The sequence below is a fragment of the Arctopsyche grandis genome, chromosome 4 (assembly GCF_051622035.1).
Source record: "Arctopsyche grandis isolate Sample6627 chromosome 4, ASM5162203v2, whole genome shotgun sequence".
Taxonomy (NCBI): domain Eukaryota; kingdom Metazoa; phylum Arthropoda; class Insecta; order Trichoptera; family Hydropsychidae; genus Arctopsyche; species Arctopsyche grandis.
Genome location: NC_135358.1, coordinates 9083428 through 9101582, shown reverse-complemented (window position 1 = coordinate 9101582; position 18155 = coordinate 9083428). Strand labels below are relative to the sequence as shown.

The window sequence follows — 18155 nt, the reverse complement described above, 5'->3', positions numbered from 1 at the left end:
TGAATGGCGGCCTTTGTTCGGCTCACTCTCTCAATTTGGTTTTTACACCCTAATTTTGATAATTGGCAAGGCATCTCCATGAGTGATATCTTAAAAGAAACGGAAATAATCAGGCATGTCTTTAAAAACGAAATTTAAAGAAAATTTCGTTATTAAAGAAAATTTAATTATTTTTTTAAAAACAAAAAATATATCAGTTTTTTCCTACTTGACAAATTTTAGAAAAATTATTGTCATAAGACATTGGACTCAAAATTTTCTAAATTATATGAGCACTCAGTTTCATAACAACCTGTTTATACATATGTATGTATGTATAGATATACATTTTTTATATATTGTTTTTCTGACAAAAGTATAAGTCTTAAAATGTTTTATTATGATAAAAAAATAATCAATAAATGAAGTACGTATAACCTTTTTTTCTATAATTGAGTTATTGAAACTTCAATGTGGTGGGTCCGTTGAACCCACCTTATCCGAATTGGGTTTAAGAAAAACCACAAATGAAACAAATTTTTGTGATATTTGATGGTTGATTGTCAATCGAACTATCAAGACCCATAACTTCGTTGAGACGTATCAAAAAACGAATGGCTTAGATTCAAAACTTTAAACCAATCCACAACCATAAGTATACTAAAAAGTACACGCATGTAATTATCGAAACAAAAGCAAACACCCACCTTGGCCGATTTCGCGTTTCTAGCATCGCAGAACGCGTGCATGCAATCCTCATCCGTGATGCCTCTATTGATGCAGCACTGCCTCACGTTGGGCAACCGCGGAGGCTCGGCCACTTTCAGCGGTTTCATAATACCCGGAGTCATTGTCAGCGATCTGAAAAGAACATAATTACCGTCGCATTCACGTCTCCGAGATAGTCACGTGAGATAAACGCTCGGAATACCTGACTGCATAGCTTGGCAAGCTGGTGCCGTGCACATTGACCGCCGTGACCGTGATCTCGTACAATGTGAACGGGGTCAGGTTGTTCAGAACCGTGGCCCACCTGTCAGGTGGTACCCTCACCAACGTGGAGCGATCTTCAACATCGTCAGACAATGTCGTGATTGCGTAATTCTCCAGAGGATAATCGAAACTCCTCAACCTGGTCACGTTTACTACGTATTCGGTGAGGCTCGCTGTGTTGATCGATGGTTTCGACCATGATACCTTCAGGGACTTTTCAGTGAGCGGTTCCACTTCGACGTCTCCAGGAGTTGTCGGCAGCAGTTCTGAATGTGGAAATTAAATTAGTGAACATGTTCGTTTATTATGTTGTGTAAATTGTGAAAAAGTGTTTACGAACCTATTCCGCCGACTATGCAACCGAGCGTTTCTTTCGTGAAGGCTGAACACGACACGTGCGTTTTTATATGATCCGTAATCGGTGTAAACTCTCCCCTACACGCGTCCATACATATGTCAGGGATTTTCTCTTCTATGCAACAAGGCACGTGATTCCGTCCGTCAGTCATGCATCTAATAAAAAGTGTTGATTTTTAAATATTTCGTATATAGAATATTTTACAAAACATCACAATATCAGTGCAAGTGAATATATTATTTAAAATATATTTTCTGGTAATGATTTTTCCACCTTCATATTAACAAATAGCAGTAATTTAAAGTGTTGAAAATTTCCGGTACACATTTTTTTAAGCACTAGCTGAACCCGGCATGCATTACAATGTCACAATAAGGGCGCGATCACACAGCGAGGGAGCGGTATGCTGTACGCGTGATATTTTTTTTAGATAGTTTTAAACACACAAAAAAAACACGCTTATACCCCGTATGATACGCCGTATATTGCGGGATCGTGCGGGATCGGAGCGGTCTCATTGAAATTCTATAGTATTGTTTATACTTACTTGACGGTGATATATACCAATTCGTCGACCCTCGGACGACGAATTTTTTTAACCCATTTATATAGTCACAGGTACCATTCTAGCACTAATTTCATCCATCTTTCGTCTATTCTTCTAGTTGCGTGACCCACCAATTACCATTTCAATCTCTTCACGCTATCTCCTATATCCACTACCCTTGTCATACTTCTCACCCACGTATTCCATTTTCTATCTCACCTCGTTATTCCGAGCATACAACGGTCTACACTTCTTTGAATTCATTGGAATCAAGATTCTACTTTTGTAGAATCTTGGCGTAAAATTTCTAAGCTAAACATCGATACATCATCACTGACAGAACACATTGAACGAAGATCTTTTTCTTCAAACAGTAGCATTTTTTATTTAAGAACGGCGTTCATTTGCTGCTGCACTTCATATACATACAAATGTAGGATCTGGTTTTTAGAAGATATGCATTTCAATATTTACATGCTTCAAATTTCATTCTTTTAAATATCGGAAAAAATTTAAATAATCTCGAAACTTATGATTCATATATTCTTTTAGTCTATAAAATTAAAATCCATACATATATGGAGCAAAAATGGAAAAAAAATATACTCTTCTTTCCAGTTATGTGGATATGTATTGTTTAATTTGAGTAATATCATATATGCTATACAATAACTAAAGAACAATGCTTTTCGTACAAAAAACGGTTCAGTATTGTCAAATTCCTTATTCTAAGGAAAAACCATTACTTTTTCTCTATTGCTTTGAACACATGGGCGGTCCATTGTTATTTGAAAAGCATCCAGCCAACGCCCACCTCTGATAATAACAATATAAAACCTGAGATTCAATAATTAACAAAGTACTGAGCATATACATATATGTTGATAAAAATTAAGCTTGTCCATTGGGTAATGTAATTTTTTTTTAATATTTTATACGGTTTGTTTGTGAAAAATAAGCCTCCTCCAGCACCATCGCTTTTTTCCAATCCTTTCAAAAATTTTCTCAAACCAAAACTTTCACGCTTACAAAAGGTATACAACACCAACACTCGAAATTATTTAACTATGTAGTCTAAAACGAAGCTCTCTTGAAAGCGAAGCCGAAGACAAAAGGACCAGCTGGCCCCACTGTGATAGGCCTTGCCTATCTCATTTTCAGTACAAGCTTTCTTGCTTAAGCACTTTAACCTTTTAAGCCTCAGAAATTTTAAACATTAAAATACCCCAACGCACATAATAGACGAATTCTGTATATATTTAAATAGTATACATACATTCCGTATTTTTCGATTTAAAATAAAACCTACTAAAATTGCACTGATAATATGAAGCATAACTAATATAAAAAAATAAACCTTCTTATAGTGGGCAAGTCCACCTGGCAACTTTCTGGATTCGGCACCGAAGTGCCCTCAATGATTTTCAGCACACTACAATATCCCAAGCAGGACTTGGACACGTTATTGGCCTCACAGCAATCTGTGAAATCGTACTGTATTGCCAGATTGCGATCGTGTAAATTGTCCCAGTAGATTCGCCTCAGCGTTTTGTTCCTCGTTACGTCTAAAACTGTACACACACACACACACGTTACATCACAATGGTGACAACTTACCATATTTACCGTAAGCTGTTGATCCACTAATCTGTAAAAGCTTCAAACCTTCTAATCTGTGGAAGCTGCGAACGAAGGGGTCCGTGTTGAGCTCACAAACGTATACTCCGGTGTCGGAATGCCTGACAGCCTTTATCGCTAGCACCCACACGTCGTCCTTCTGCTCCGAGGATTTACTCTCAGGACCTGTGCTCAAACGTGACATTATCAATATTAGCACACCTAATAAGTCGACATTCAGGATATAAATTTTAACATAAATGGACTGACAAAAACAACTACTTAATACCAAAATTGACAGTATTCTCCATGTGTCATATGTACATATGTATGTACGTATATAATTCACACACATGCGTACGTAATTCCCATTAAATAACACAATATTTACATTCTTTGAAAAATATTTACCAGGTTATATCATATTATCTGATAAATATTTTCCAATTTTTTTATTATTTTTTTCATTGAAACAGACTTCGATCTGTCAAAAATTTGTTCTATTTTCCTTGTAATGAATTTTATAACAAAAATTTGTTAGTGCTCAATGGTTTTCGGTTTATTTTTTTGAAGTGAAGAGATTGGAAAGTAAGAATAGATTATGATTTTGGTAGATACGTTGAATTTTTAGTGGTGCCAATTTTGTGTGAAACCATCTCAACAATTATTGTGAAATGTAACCCTCAAAAATTGATAGGAGACGGTGTATCTGGATGTTGTAATCATCAAAAAATTTCATTATACTACTGGGCATACTCATAATTACACTGTTCGACACGAAAAATGTTTCAGAGACGAGATATGACTTTTCTTATATATCTATGCCCAGTGAACACGAATCTGGTAATAAAAAGTGTTGATTGGCTCGAGATTCGGAGATATATGTGTTTTTTAAATCGCGCGATTTTTCTATATCTTGGTGTTGTTTGGTCGATTTCTCAAAATCTGTTAATTTTCTGTTCAAAATGAATATTGGAATCTACAGTCGGGTATTTTATCTTTCATTTGTAGTACTTTTCAGCTTTCAAATCTCTCTAAGTAGTCGTCCAGTTCAAATCAAAAGTCAAAATTACGTATTTTCACTTGAGATTTTTCCCCACTGTTAATACTATTTTATATTGAGATTTTTCTATTGAAACATGTTTATTGGGATAATGTTCTAGCCACATTATTTTTTGTTTTCGTTTAAAAGGGTTAACTGGAAGTGTGCTGAACTTTAAATCGGTAAAATTGCGAGCAAAAAGCTCGTACTAGTGTTTACTCGTATTTACACGAATCTGAATTGAATTAATAGGGATAATATATTAAATTATCTTTATATGAGAATTAAATAAAATTCCAGTTAGAATAATCATATTTCGACTATTCTTGTGGATTAATAACAAAAATTCGTTTATTTTATCGAGGTAAGCCAGTTATCAATAGAATTTTTGTTATTAATCCACAAGAATAGTCGAAATATGATTATTCTAACTGGAATTTTATTTAATTCTCATATAAAGATAATTTAATATATTATCCCTATTAATTCAATTCAGATTCGTGTAAATACGAGTAAACACTAGTACGAGCTTTTTGCTCGCAATTTTACCGATTTAAAGTTCAGCACACTTCCAGTTAACCCTTTTAAACGAAAACAAAAAATAATGTGGCTAGAACATTATCCCAATAAACATGTTTCAATAGAAAAATCTCAATATAAAATAGTATTATCAGTGGGGAAAAATCTCAAGTGAAAATACGTAATTTTGACTTTTGATTTGAACTGGACGACTACTTAGAGAGATTTGAAAGCTGAAAAGTACTACAAATGAAAGATAAAATACCCGACTGTAGATTCCAATATTCATTTTGAACAGAAAATTAACAGATTTTGAGAAATCGACCGAACAACACCAAGATATAGAAAAATCGCGTGATTTAAAAAACACATATATCTCCGAATCTCGAGCTAATCAACACTTTATATTACCAGATTCGTGTTCACTGGGCATAGATCTATAAGAAAAGTCATATCCCGTCTCTGTAACATTTTAAAAGTCGTCATTTGTCGAACAGTGTTATCAATTAAGTCGTTTAAAAATCTCGATTTCATCTGAAATTCAGAACCACTATCCTTTTATTAGAAAATAATATCTTAACTGATAACTTTGTTATAGTTCTTCTAATAAAAGGTGATAGACAAATTTTGTATTTCAAACATACTATTATAACAGAATTTTATAATGATCAAATAATTGTGTTCTGAAGTTACAGCTATTCTTTTTCTAAGATATAATTGTACGTACATATGTATGTACCTATAGATGTGTATGTCAGAACATTAGTTGGTTAGAAGAAGCGAATAACGGAGAGAAATAATCTCCCAGAACCATTCTTACATCGTTACTTTAATGGTCGTACAGTAGGGAGAGTTTTGTAATTTGAGATATGCACTGCATTCAACTGTTATTCGATAGAAAATGGTGCATTCGATGGTGCATGCTTATTGGTCTAATGGGGCGAGAATTGTAGAAGAGCAAGTCCCTTAACCCTTCATAAAATATAATATTAAAAGCATAAATTCAAACTACTCTGGTTTTAAAATAAGAATACCTCAACTACATACATACATATGTATCTATTTTTTTCTTTAGTCAAAACAATAGTGAAGAAAATTAAAAATAATTCAACTCGGCATCAGTTGTATAGGTTGTAGTTATTCGTATTTTGAATTGAAAATTGCGGCTAAGTCCGCACTTAAATTAATCAAAAATCAAGTAAAATATGAAAACCGTATTTATAACTGTAAATCTTACCCTCCGTATAAATTTTATATATAATCTAAAAATACAATGTACATCGGAAGTCGTGAAGGACAATTATAAAGGATACACCACTTAAATTTGTTATGGAGTGTGGCCGCACCCGGATATGACCTTGAAGCGTTCAAGCCCTTGTGCCAACCCTGCACTGAATATTAAATAAAACCCGTTGCCGTTGAATAAATAAATACGCCAACTTCCCCCAACCCTAACCCGACCGAGTCTCGCCAATGGGAAATTCACAAAAGCCCATTTCCTCGTTGATATTTACAGTCGCGAGTACATTATACAAGCGTATTATATATTACAAAGTACATACGTATTGCAAAAACTCGGCTACATTTTAAAAGTTTTGACGACAGCAAAATTTGAAACCGAATACATATCGCAGGACAAATATGAATTCGAAAAAAAATTAAATAAAAAGCTTCTGAATAATTATCTGAAAGCGGTGGTTCAAAATGAGAAAATTATTTTTATAATTCCGTGTTAATTAAAAAAATACATAAAAAAAGATTTTTAGTGTCCATAATATTATATATATATATATATATATATATATATATATATATATATATATATATATATATATATATATATATATATATATATATATATATATATATATATCATCATCATCATCATTTACAGCCATTCACCATCCACTGCTGGATGAAGGCCTCTCCAACACGCTTCCACTCGTCTCTGTTTTGCGCAACACTTATCCATCTCATTCCGCACATTTTCCTAATTTCGTTCACCCATCTTCCTTGCGGTCTTCCTTTTACTCTTTTGCCTTCTCTCGGGTACCATTCAAGCACTTATTTTGTCCACCTTTCGTCCATCCTCCTAGCTACGTGACCCGCCCATTGCCATTTCAATCTCTTCACTCTATCCACTATGTCCACTACCCTTGTCATATTTCTCACCCACGTGTTCCGCTTCCTGTCTTTCCTCGTTATGCCAAGCATACAGCGTTCCATACTTCTTTGAGTGCATTGGATTTTATTTTGCATCTTGGCGTTCAGTGTCCAAGTTTCACATCCATACGTCATCACTGGCAAAACGCATTGATCAAAGATCCTTTTCTTCAGGCAGAGTGGCATTTTTGATTTAAAAACAGCATTCATCCGTCCAAATGCACTCCACCCTAATTTCATATGTCTCTTTATCTCTTCATTTTTACTACCAGACATGTCAATTATTTGACCTAAATATAAATAATTATTTACTACTTCTACTGGTTTATCATCTAAGGGGATGCTATCAGGCATGCAATAACTATTAAACATTAGTTTGGTCTTATCTAAGTTAATTTTTAATCCTACTTTTCTACTTTCCCTGTCCAGCTGTGTTAGTCTGTTAAGTAGGTCAGCTGAATCACGAGCTATTAAAACTCTATCGTCTGAGAACCGAAGGTGACTCAAGAAGCGACCGTTGATGCTTACTCCGGCTTTGTCCCATTCCGAGTTCCTGATAACTCCCTCAAGCACCGCATTGAATAACTTGGGGGAGATAGTATCTCCTTGTCTTACTCCTTTTCCTATGCTAAATCTATCTGTACTTGACAAAAATTTAACCGAACCTGTGGCATTCTTATATATTGCAGCTAACAGCCTCACATAGGGTTCCGGCACTCCCTGTGTTTTTGGAGCGTTAAGTACTGCATTATGACTAACTGTATCGAAGGCTTTCTCATAATCGACGAAACCTAGGCACAATGGCCGTTGATATTCGTTGGCGCGCTCGATTAGTTCGCCAACTACTTGGAGGTGGTCCATTGTGCTGAAATTTGCCCTAAACCCTGCCTGTTCTATAGGTTGGTTCTCGTCGAGGATATTCTTCAGCCTTTCTGTAATAACCTTCGTGAAGAGCTTGTAGACCGTTGAAAGTAGACTAATGGGTCGGTAGTTCTTGATATCGCTTTTGTCGCCTTTTTTGTGTATTAAAATGATAGTTGCGTTATTCCATCCTTCTGGTATAGCTTGGTTCTGGATGCATTTGCTGAAAAGCCTAGCTAAGATATTAATTAGGGGGGGGCCGCCACATTTTAGTAAGTCAATGGGAATATTATCTTCCCCTGGGGTTTTACCGTTCTTTGCAGTTTTTAGCGCGGCCTCTACTTCGCTAGGCAATACTGCAGGAACCCTTTGGCCGTGTGTCGATTCTGGAGCGGGAAATTGACCGTTGTTGTTCTCGTAAAGTTTTGCATAGAACGTATAAACTCTGTCTATGATCTCTTCTCTATTCTTAATTATTACTCCGCTCTCTGATCTGATTGCGATCATTTGGTTTTTGCCTAAGAAAAGATCTTGTTTGCACTTTTTCAGGCTACGGTTATTCTTAATGGTATTTTCTATTAGCTTGCTGTTAAAATCCCTGACATCCCTGACTATTCTCTTTTTAATTTCCTTATTTACTAGATTGTATTCTTGCTTATTATTATCCCTATCTAAATTCCTTTTGTGCTTAATTAGGTTTTTTGTTTCCGCTGAAATTTTGCTTAATTTAATCTGATTCCTGAATCCACCTAATTTCTTACCTGTTGAGGTTAGAACCGAACTAATTACAGTGTTCAATTCCTCGATGTCTGCTTCTGGGTTTAATTTCCCGTATCGATTTCCAAGTTCGAGTTCGAATTCCTTTTTCCTAGACCTTAGTTGAGCGAAATCTGGAGAGTTACTGCATCCTTTTATTATTTTCCTACGTTCTCAAGTTATATTAATGGCCATCTTGGCACGGACTAATCTGTGATCGCTACCTATATCTACTTTACTTAAAACACTAACGTCTTTAACGGAGTGCAGGGCATTTGTTAGGATGAAATCGATCTCGTTTCTGTCTCCTTTAGGACTCTCCCAAGTCCACTTATTGTTGGTGTTTTTCCTGAAAAATGAATTAGTGATAAAGAGCCTGTTGTGTTCTGCGAATTCTATGAGGCGATCGCCTCTGTCGTTTCTTTGGCCGGTACCAAAATTGCCTACTGCTCTTTCTGTATTTGCCTTTTGTCCTATTTTTGCGTTAAAGTCGCCCATGATTATTTTAAAGTGGTGACGGCTATTATCGTATGCGCCCTGTATTTTTTCGTAGAAGTCTTCTATTTCCTCGTCTGGGTGGCTAGATGTGGGGGCGTACACTTGGAAGATTTGACAAGTGTACCTGCTCGAGATTCTTAATACTATATAGCATATACGTTCCGATATGTCGCTTATTTCTATAATATTTCTTTCTATTCTCTTATTGATAAGAAACCCTACTCCTCCTATTCTACCATTTGGTAGCCCTCTCCAGTAGAGACAGTTACCACTTTTGAGGATTATTTGGTTTTGCTGTTTTCGTCTTACTTCACTAAGTCCTACTATATCCCATTTGATATTTTCTAATTCATTCTCTAATGCAAGCACACTTCCTTCACTCGATAACGTTCTTACATTGTACGTGGCTAAATACAGGTTTCTATTAGCTAAGCTATCATCCATCGTCACTCTTACCTTGTTGGAGGTTTGGATATTATTTTTCTCGCATTTATCCAAGATGTGTTGAGAAAAAGGCGGTACTTGAGAGAGATTTCCATTCAAGGAGTGAGTTCTTACCGCCATAGACTCTTCTCTGTGGTCAGCTTTGACAGATAGTCATCCTAGGTATCACTTGGATCACTTATGAGTTATTACATGCCATTTAACAGGGTTACTTTGTAAGTGAAAGTAGTTAGTTATGATAATAATAGATTAGCAATTGTTATACTACTTTTTTACAGATCTTTATCGTGAGACGCCTCTTTGGAGACAACGGATTTATATATGTGAGTGCGGTTTGCAATTTAATATTTTAATAATAACTTTAGTAAAGAATATAAAATTACACGAATTACTTTAATATAATTTAAATATGAAAAGAACTGATAGACAGTTGGGAAACACCGTTTCTGTTTGCTATTATTCTATTAAGTAAAGTTCGTTAAAGATTTTTTGGCTGGAAGCAATTATGTGGAAGATTTATTGCTTCTGTGGGACCGAACCTTGGCTGACGAAGGACCCTTTTTTTGTATTCAGGTAAGGAGATGTATCTCGTTCGTATATGCTTTTGTTCAGATTCGACACAAAAATTAGCACAAAATTTTTCGAAATAACTGATATAAAACCGCTTTTTACGACCGATTTGCTGTTTATTTTTACACTTAAATTATACTAGGATGCAATTAGTAAAATAAGTGAGTAGATGGTTAAGATTTTAGATTAAATTTCGTGCAATAGCCGGGTTTAAGCGAGTAATAGCGGGGAGAACGCGGAAGCACGTCTTCCCCGCATGACACGAAAGACCGAACTCATATATATATATATATATATATATATATATATATATATATATATATATATATATATATATATATATATATATATATATATATATATATATATATATATATATATATAGAACGCGGAAGCACGTCTTCCCCGCATGACACGAAAGACCGAACTCATATATATATATATATATATATATATATATATATATATATATATATATATATATATATATATATATATATATATATATATATGTATATGTAGATACATTATTAGCATTTATGATGTTTACCTTGCATATTTCTAGTGTCTGAGGTATGATGGGAAAAAAAGGCTCAAAAATGTATATATGTATGTTGCAGTTGAAGTGCATCTTCCAGTTGTAATATATTTTGATTAGTTGGAATATATTCCGTCTTACCTGGTACGAACTACCGTTATAGTTGAAGTGTATTTTCAGTTGTAATATATTTTGACTATTTGGAATATATTCCGTCTAACTGACGTAAGTTAAGTTAAGTCGAATTATATTCCAATAGGTCAATATATATTACAACTGAAAATAAAGTTCAACTATAAGTTAGTACCAGGTTAGATGTAGAGGTTTGGTTTTCGTGAAAACGGCACTCGACTAGTAAATTGAAAGTCACATTTTTGTTTTGAACACATTCTTAGAGTTTTATTTATCTATTTATTTATATATTATCTTAGCTATCAAGCTAATTTTAAAAAATGCATCTTAATTACTTAACTCTAAAATTTATAATTATTTTATTTGTACTGTCCCTCACAGAGGTGTCTCTTCGCACCTCAGTTATACGAGACTCATTACTTTTATTCATAATACCTAACTAATATTATATAACGCATAATTGAATTGAAAATAATTCGTAAAAGCATATGAGCTGTCAAAACTCAACTGTTATATTACAACTGGCTCACATTGTTATAAATGTATTTGCACTTGTAGAGATATAATTTACTAGTTGAATTGTATTCGAATATGAATGACTTGAAACGCCAGTTGGAATACATTAACACTAACGGAATATATTAAATATATTACACTTCGAATTTAACATATACAATTCTTATAATGAATGAAATGCAAATTTAAGCCTCCAATTATTATTTTTATCACAAACATTTTTACTGTCTACAATCTATTGAGATTTTTTGTCCCTCAATCTGTTCTACATATACTATTTTACAGAATACATACATATAATGAAACATTTCGGTATAAAAATTGGCGAAATTTATTTATAATTCAAGTAATACCATTCAACCCATAAGGAAAATCGGGCACATTTGATTTTGACTGGTATTTGACGCTGATTTTAAATGTCTTAAGAAATATCTTTTTGAATAGTCCAATGTCTGAATTTATTTTTTATCTAATTTAAAAACATAATAATTTTTATGAATTATGTATTTTCGAACGATTTTCCGGCTTCGAAAATATATGAGTTAGTCTTCTATAACTCAAACATCGTATGGTGAAGCGACCAATTAATTTGACTTATGGATAGGCCTGTGCTTTATGCTTTCGCATGATGACAAGAGGCCGTATATTTTCCTGCTTTGATTTATAGCTTCCGCGAAAAATACCGCAGAGGAAAACGGTTGCATTGCTGTATGGAGGGAAAACTCAATAATAAGAGGCTGCGTTGGAGCGCGATTCGTTTTCGGGAATCTGATCACAAAACATCCCACTTTTATTGCCTCAATCAAGACTCGCTCACTCGAAAACGCTTTACCTCACAAAAAAATGTCAAAATCGATCAATCGGAAATGAGAGCCATCCGAGAGACATGTACATACATATATTCTGTATTGTACAGTTATTATTTATTGTCACAAACGGTAGTAACAGTGCACGTGATTCAAAGTGCACGATTCGAGGAATGCAATACCAATTTATTATCGAGTGCGTATAATTGGCACGATCGAACCGGTTTTGAAAAATATACGATATATTCCACGTGTAGTTGAGTTTACAATATGCTTCACGAGCGTCCTGGGGAACGACGCCATACATTTTTCCAGGGGATGAAATATACGGGAAGCGCGTGACTTTCGCGTCCTTTTTCCAGGACGAGGGGGTTAAAAGCCCCAAATTTGTTCCGGGCTGAAAACGAAACGCTCATTCATAGTTTAGTAGGCGTTTGCAAAGCGGACTTTTTGGCTGCCAATGATACGGCAAAGGGTACGAATAATATTCAAACTGTGATTATATAAGCCACAGCGTTGCTGCTTCGGTAGGGAATTGTATATATGTATATATATATATACGGAAAAGTCATCTTTTAGAACCCCCACATGTTTGGAAGGCCTCACGCGATAGAAGCGTTAACGTTTAAGTTGTAAATGTATAAAAATAGATATTGTATACAATATATTTCTATAGCGATACATAATCTGACAAGCGTAGATACATCTAGGGATGCCAAATTACTTAACTTTTCAGTACCCGAGTAGTACGAGTACCTAATTAGATTAAGATGGATAAATGCAAGACTAATAAGTAATAAAAGAAATATAAAAAAACTAGCTTTCAAGTCCAACAAAAAATCACAAATACTTAAAAAACCGAGTTATTTGGCATCCCTAAATAAAACAAGAAAATTAACATATCTCGCCCCTAGTATTTCATACAATGCTCTTTCTAGAGGCACATCTTTCGCTCCTAATACTAAATATTTCCGTTCTAGAAGCACTTCTCACTCTTCACACATACGAATAGCAAATGCGCAATGAAACGTCAGAGATCAAGCTCAAGCGAACTTTTCAGAACAAGCGAATGTTGCGATACGCTAGATTAAAGCGTATAAAGTGTCTCACATCCGATTTAGGCTTAATTCGACTAAAAGGATAGACATTTTTTTAAGACGCAATGAAACAATACAGGATGTAAAAGACATCAAAAATGCCATTGATATTATCTTGATGACAGTTAAACTAATGAGACTAGTATGATATCCTAGTCGCATTCAATCATATCGCATCACTTTGCGTTACCTATTTTGCACAGTCTTTGTGTAGATATCAATTCATAATGGTACTAAAGTTTGATTTAAAATTGCGCAAAAAGTATTAAAGCACTTGTGGTTTGTTTTTTGTTTTTTTGTTATTTTGGATTGAATCCTTTTAGCAGAACGATGTTCAATTAACATTCATTACTGTTGAAAGCTCAATTCTTTCAACAATCCCCATAGCCAATATAAAGAATTTAAAATTTTCTTGCTGTTTGTGTAATAATTTTTTTTAGATATGTATTAAAAATATGGATAAGAATGATTCATAAAATAGTGTAAAATGATTCAAAAAATGACGCAAGTAACATGGGTAGGCCAAGTAAGGAGAATGTGTGGGGATTGAGTGGATGAGTGTTACTCAGAATACTCGGAACAAAAGTGAATTGAAGCACGTTGGAGAGGCTTTCATACAGTAGTGGATGAAGAGCGTCTGCAAATGATTATGATTAAAAAAAAAAGTAGGACAGGAAATTTCAAAACCCACTTCACAGTAAGATTGTGTTTTGAATCAGTAGTAAATTAAGTTCAATGAGCCTCACCCCTTTGAAAAATGAGTTTTGGAATCTTTAATTTAGAAAAATAAATTTATTGCAAGCTTTTTTTTCTTAGCGCACAGATATACCACTTGATCGGACACTTTTAACAAGGGCTTTTGAATTGTTGCGCCACATAATTTTGTGATTGTACCACTGGCATCAAATCGAGCCTTCTTTGAATTCAAGATGTTCAGACTATGACCTGCACCTTCACCACCATGCAGATTGTTGAATTTTTCTAACAACTTTGATGGTTTAAGATTGGAGTTTGAAAACATCTTGGAACATATTTAAGATGCATTGAGGTCCTTGTGTACCTTCTTTTTCTATTGTACATACAAGTGTATCCGTAACCTACATAATCGTCTTTCCACTAGCGTTTTTTGACATGACGGGGTTTACTACGGTCAAATAATAATGAATAAATAATAATTAGAAAGAACGTATAAAATTATAATAATACATATATACTTCAAAATTTGGCGAGAAAAGTTCTTACGTTTGTGTGATCGTTATATCCTATTCGGGCTTTAATCACTGAACAATTAAGTATGTACATATTTATTTTTGCTTTAAAATAGTAGATAACGTTTGCAATCCAACTTTAGTGTGTGTACACATGCTAGTCTCAAGAAGTTTTTTGCTATCTATCTACATACCTATCTATTTATAGTTTTTTGCTATCTGCCACTATCGCAAAAACAATTGTAAACAGTATACCAGTGGAGACGACGGTATGCAAATTCTGAGAAAACTGTCGTTATTATTTGCGAGAAATGAGGAGAGAGCTTGGCGCGATATTATAAATTTTATTATTTTATATTATATTATTTTAGTTATAGCTACCGAAGCGCTTTCGTCTCGAAAAAAATTGGCCGATGTCATCGAATATTAAAATAGTTTTTAAATATCACAAAACTAAATTTAAAATAGAAACGACTGCTGCACCCCCTGATATGCCTTCTCGCACCTCATGGGGTGCGCGCACACCCAGTTAAGAACCACTGCTCTACATAGAGGTAACCTAAAACTATTCATAAGAATTTCCCTCCAAAAACTATTTGAAAGGGTTTTAAATCCGAGCTAGTCCATAAATACTAACAATTTATACTTACTTCCTTTACGTTTCACATGGCTTTCGTGTTAGTGGTCATTTTTTATATCTCTTATCTCTTAACCGATCGTTTTCATACTTTGCCATATTGCTCATTTTGGTCATCAATATACGTTAATGTATCGTCTGCCATTACGATGGAGATAAAATATCGTATATAACGGATTTCAAATTTCGAGCTCATCGAGTTGCCTGACGTCTACAACGCCGACGTCAACCGCGTTATACTGTCTTCTAACCTTTTCGCCGTGATATGCCCATTACAGATTTTAATTGTTTAAACGCCTATAATTCACTCTATATTTTATAAAATTTGCTCTATAGGTTCTCGTTATCTCTAATATTTAAATATTTATAGTTTTAACTCTCATATGTATATATAAATTTCAAATTTGACGCCTAGCTTCATATAATGTAATACACGATATATATTGTTTTATGGCCAAATATGTCAAATCTGACATTTCACGGCAAAAAATATATCTCTTCACGGAGTTTTATCTGCGAGATAAGTATTCAATAAGAAGTTATATTGTATTTAATTGTTAATATGATTTACAATAAGCTTACATACATTTAGTTTTTTACAATAAGCTTACATACATACATCACATACAATTATTTTTAGTTATCAGCTGATTTAATTTATCTGATGATTGAAAAGTTCATTTCTGTAAATACATAAACTCATTTATGGACAATCATACATTGATAAACTATTCTTAAAGCAAATCATTATTAGTTATCAGCTGATTTAATTTTGAGTTTAAATATTGTTCGATGTTTTTATTTACTATGTGAACGAAATGTATAACAAATTTACCTCTATCGTGCAGCACTGAGAAGCGAGTATCCGACGTGGTGCGAACATCAGCCGCGGCAATGACATCTGTGGGTGGCTCTCCCGTGGATGGGTCTCTCCTCCAGATGACGGAGCCACCGTTGTTGCCACGCACTATGCATTTGAGCATTGCATCCTCACCTGGCACAGCTCGCACCGGCAAGGAAACTGGCACGGGCATCCACCTCAACACTGAAACAAACGATTCAATTTAATCCGACAGTCCGTCTGTGTGCTTGTTTGGTTTGTTCGCATTTAATACATTCGAATGATCACAACGTTCCGACCGACCGCGAAGCTAGAAATTCTCCGACCAAATGGAAACCGCAACTGACGAACCGCTAACTAATAGGATTGTACATTTCTCGCCAGCTATCGATGCTAACTCAATCCTCAAAATTAATTTCCATCATCTAGATTAGTACGAGCAATTTAAATTATTCTAATTTGAAGATTTGCAGAATGGTTCATCATTCTTGTCATTTTAAATTTCCGTTATTGCGACTGTATTCGTATATTGTATTGTAAACCGATTCTGACGCTCTATACGACACTTGCCAAACTGTGATGGATAGCGTATATTGTAAAAATAATCACAAGGAGAATCTGTAAAAGTTGATTCTTAGGAGAAACTCATGGACGACATAGAAAAATTGTAAAAAAAAATACTGTAGAAAAATTGTTGGAAAATGAATATTAAACAGTTGCAGTACCAGAAAATGTCGAAAATCAAACGGTTGATGAAATACAACCACAACATCAAGATGAAATCCAAGAAATTAAAACTGAAATATAGAATCTTCAGCAAACGAGAAGGAGGTGAAGTTGTATGTATTAGTTTCTAACGTTTCAGCAGAGTTACAAAGAGATTCAAATACATCTGAACCATAAGACCCACAAAATCCAAATAAACCTCATATTTTTATGTTTGATGTTGAAGAGTTTTTCATAAAGCATCGTAATTTTTCTCATTTGCATTGTGAATGGAAAACTGGTGAAGAATTATATAAAGAAGATACATAAAGGGATATATTCGAAAATAAAAAGATTCAAACAGAAACAATCTCAGCAAGTCAATATTTTTGAATATTTTGACGAGAAATCATTCAATCCTGATAATGTGGAAATAGAGTGTTTTCTGGATGTATCTGAACATGTATGTAGATCCAGCCACTTACGAGTGTGCAAAATATTACCTAGTTAAATGGAAAATACTTCAATATGAATATAGTACCTGGGAATTATAGAAAGATATCAATCCTTTAATTTCTTTAATAATGTCTTCATATTTTATGATATGATTCGAATGATGTCATTACGAAATAAAAATATTGATCAATATCAACAGAAATAATTATTTTCGCGGGAAGTCCCTTGTACGCGCCTCACAGATGAGAAGAAAGGGAAGAATTCAGTATTCCGCGCTCAATGATCAGTGTGAGAATGACATTCGCTTTGGAATGACAGCCCTGCTTCAGCAGTTATTTTTTTCATTACTTGCACGTATTTTATATTATTCGACGGTTAATACGTGATAATATGATTTTTATGGCTAACTACAATAGTTAACCGCGCAGATTTTGTGCTATTTTAACTTAAAACACACATTTTTAAATAGACGCTTCACGTCCAGCACAATGGATAGCGGATTTTTTTACCACAGTAAAGCAGGTAATAAAAACTAAAGTGAGATACGAGCAACTGAATTTACCGTGCAGTTAATTTGTAATTAAAGCTACTGGAAATTAAATTGTAAGCTTCGAAACACAAAATAGCAATAATGTTTTGAACATTTAATTCCGGATATTGAAAAATGTATGCAACTATGTACATATATGTATTCTAACATATGCTTACAATACATTGAAGCCACGTGATCTTACAATATTAATCATTATCATCATCATTGTCAACTATTCAGTTACACATCTTTCTGACTTGTGGTCCACCTTTTTTTTCAATATTCCCTTGGGTACCATTTGAAATCATTTTCTTCATATTTTTCTCGTTCCCTTAACATC

The 18155-nt window shown here is 34.2% G+C and overlaps 1 protein-coding gene across 1 annotated transcript in view; it reads right to left on the bottom strand.

Annotated features, from left to right (window-relative positions):
• The window catches only part of LOC143910741 (Ig-like and fibronectin type-III domain-containing protein 1), a 28258-nt gene extending 11762 nt beyond the window's left edge, over positions 1–16496 (bottom strand). The window contains 9 exon segments of the mRNA XM_077429339.1: positions 687–840; positions 911–1238; positions 1313–1485; positions 3235–3371; positions 3463–3680; positions 12607–12736; positions 14266–14387; positions 16117–16326; positions 16481–16496. Coding sequence (XP_077285465.1) covers positions 687–840; positions 911–1238; positions 1313–1485; positions 3235–3371; positions 3463–3680; positions 12607–12736; positions 14266–14387; positions 16117–16326; positions 16481–16496 — 1488 coding nt within the window.
• Between the last annotated feature and the right edge of the window lie 1659 nt (positions 16497–18155).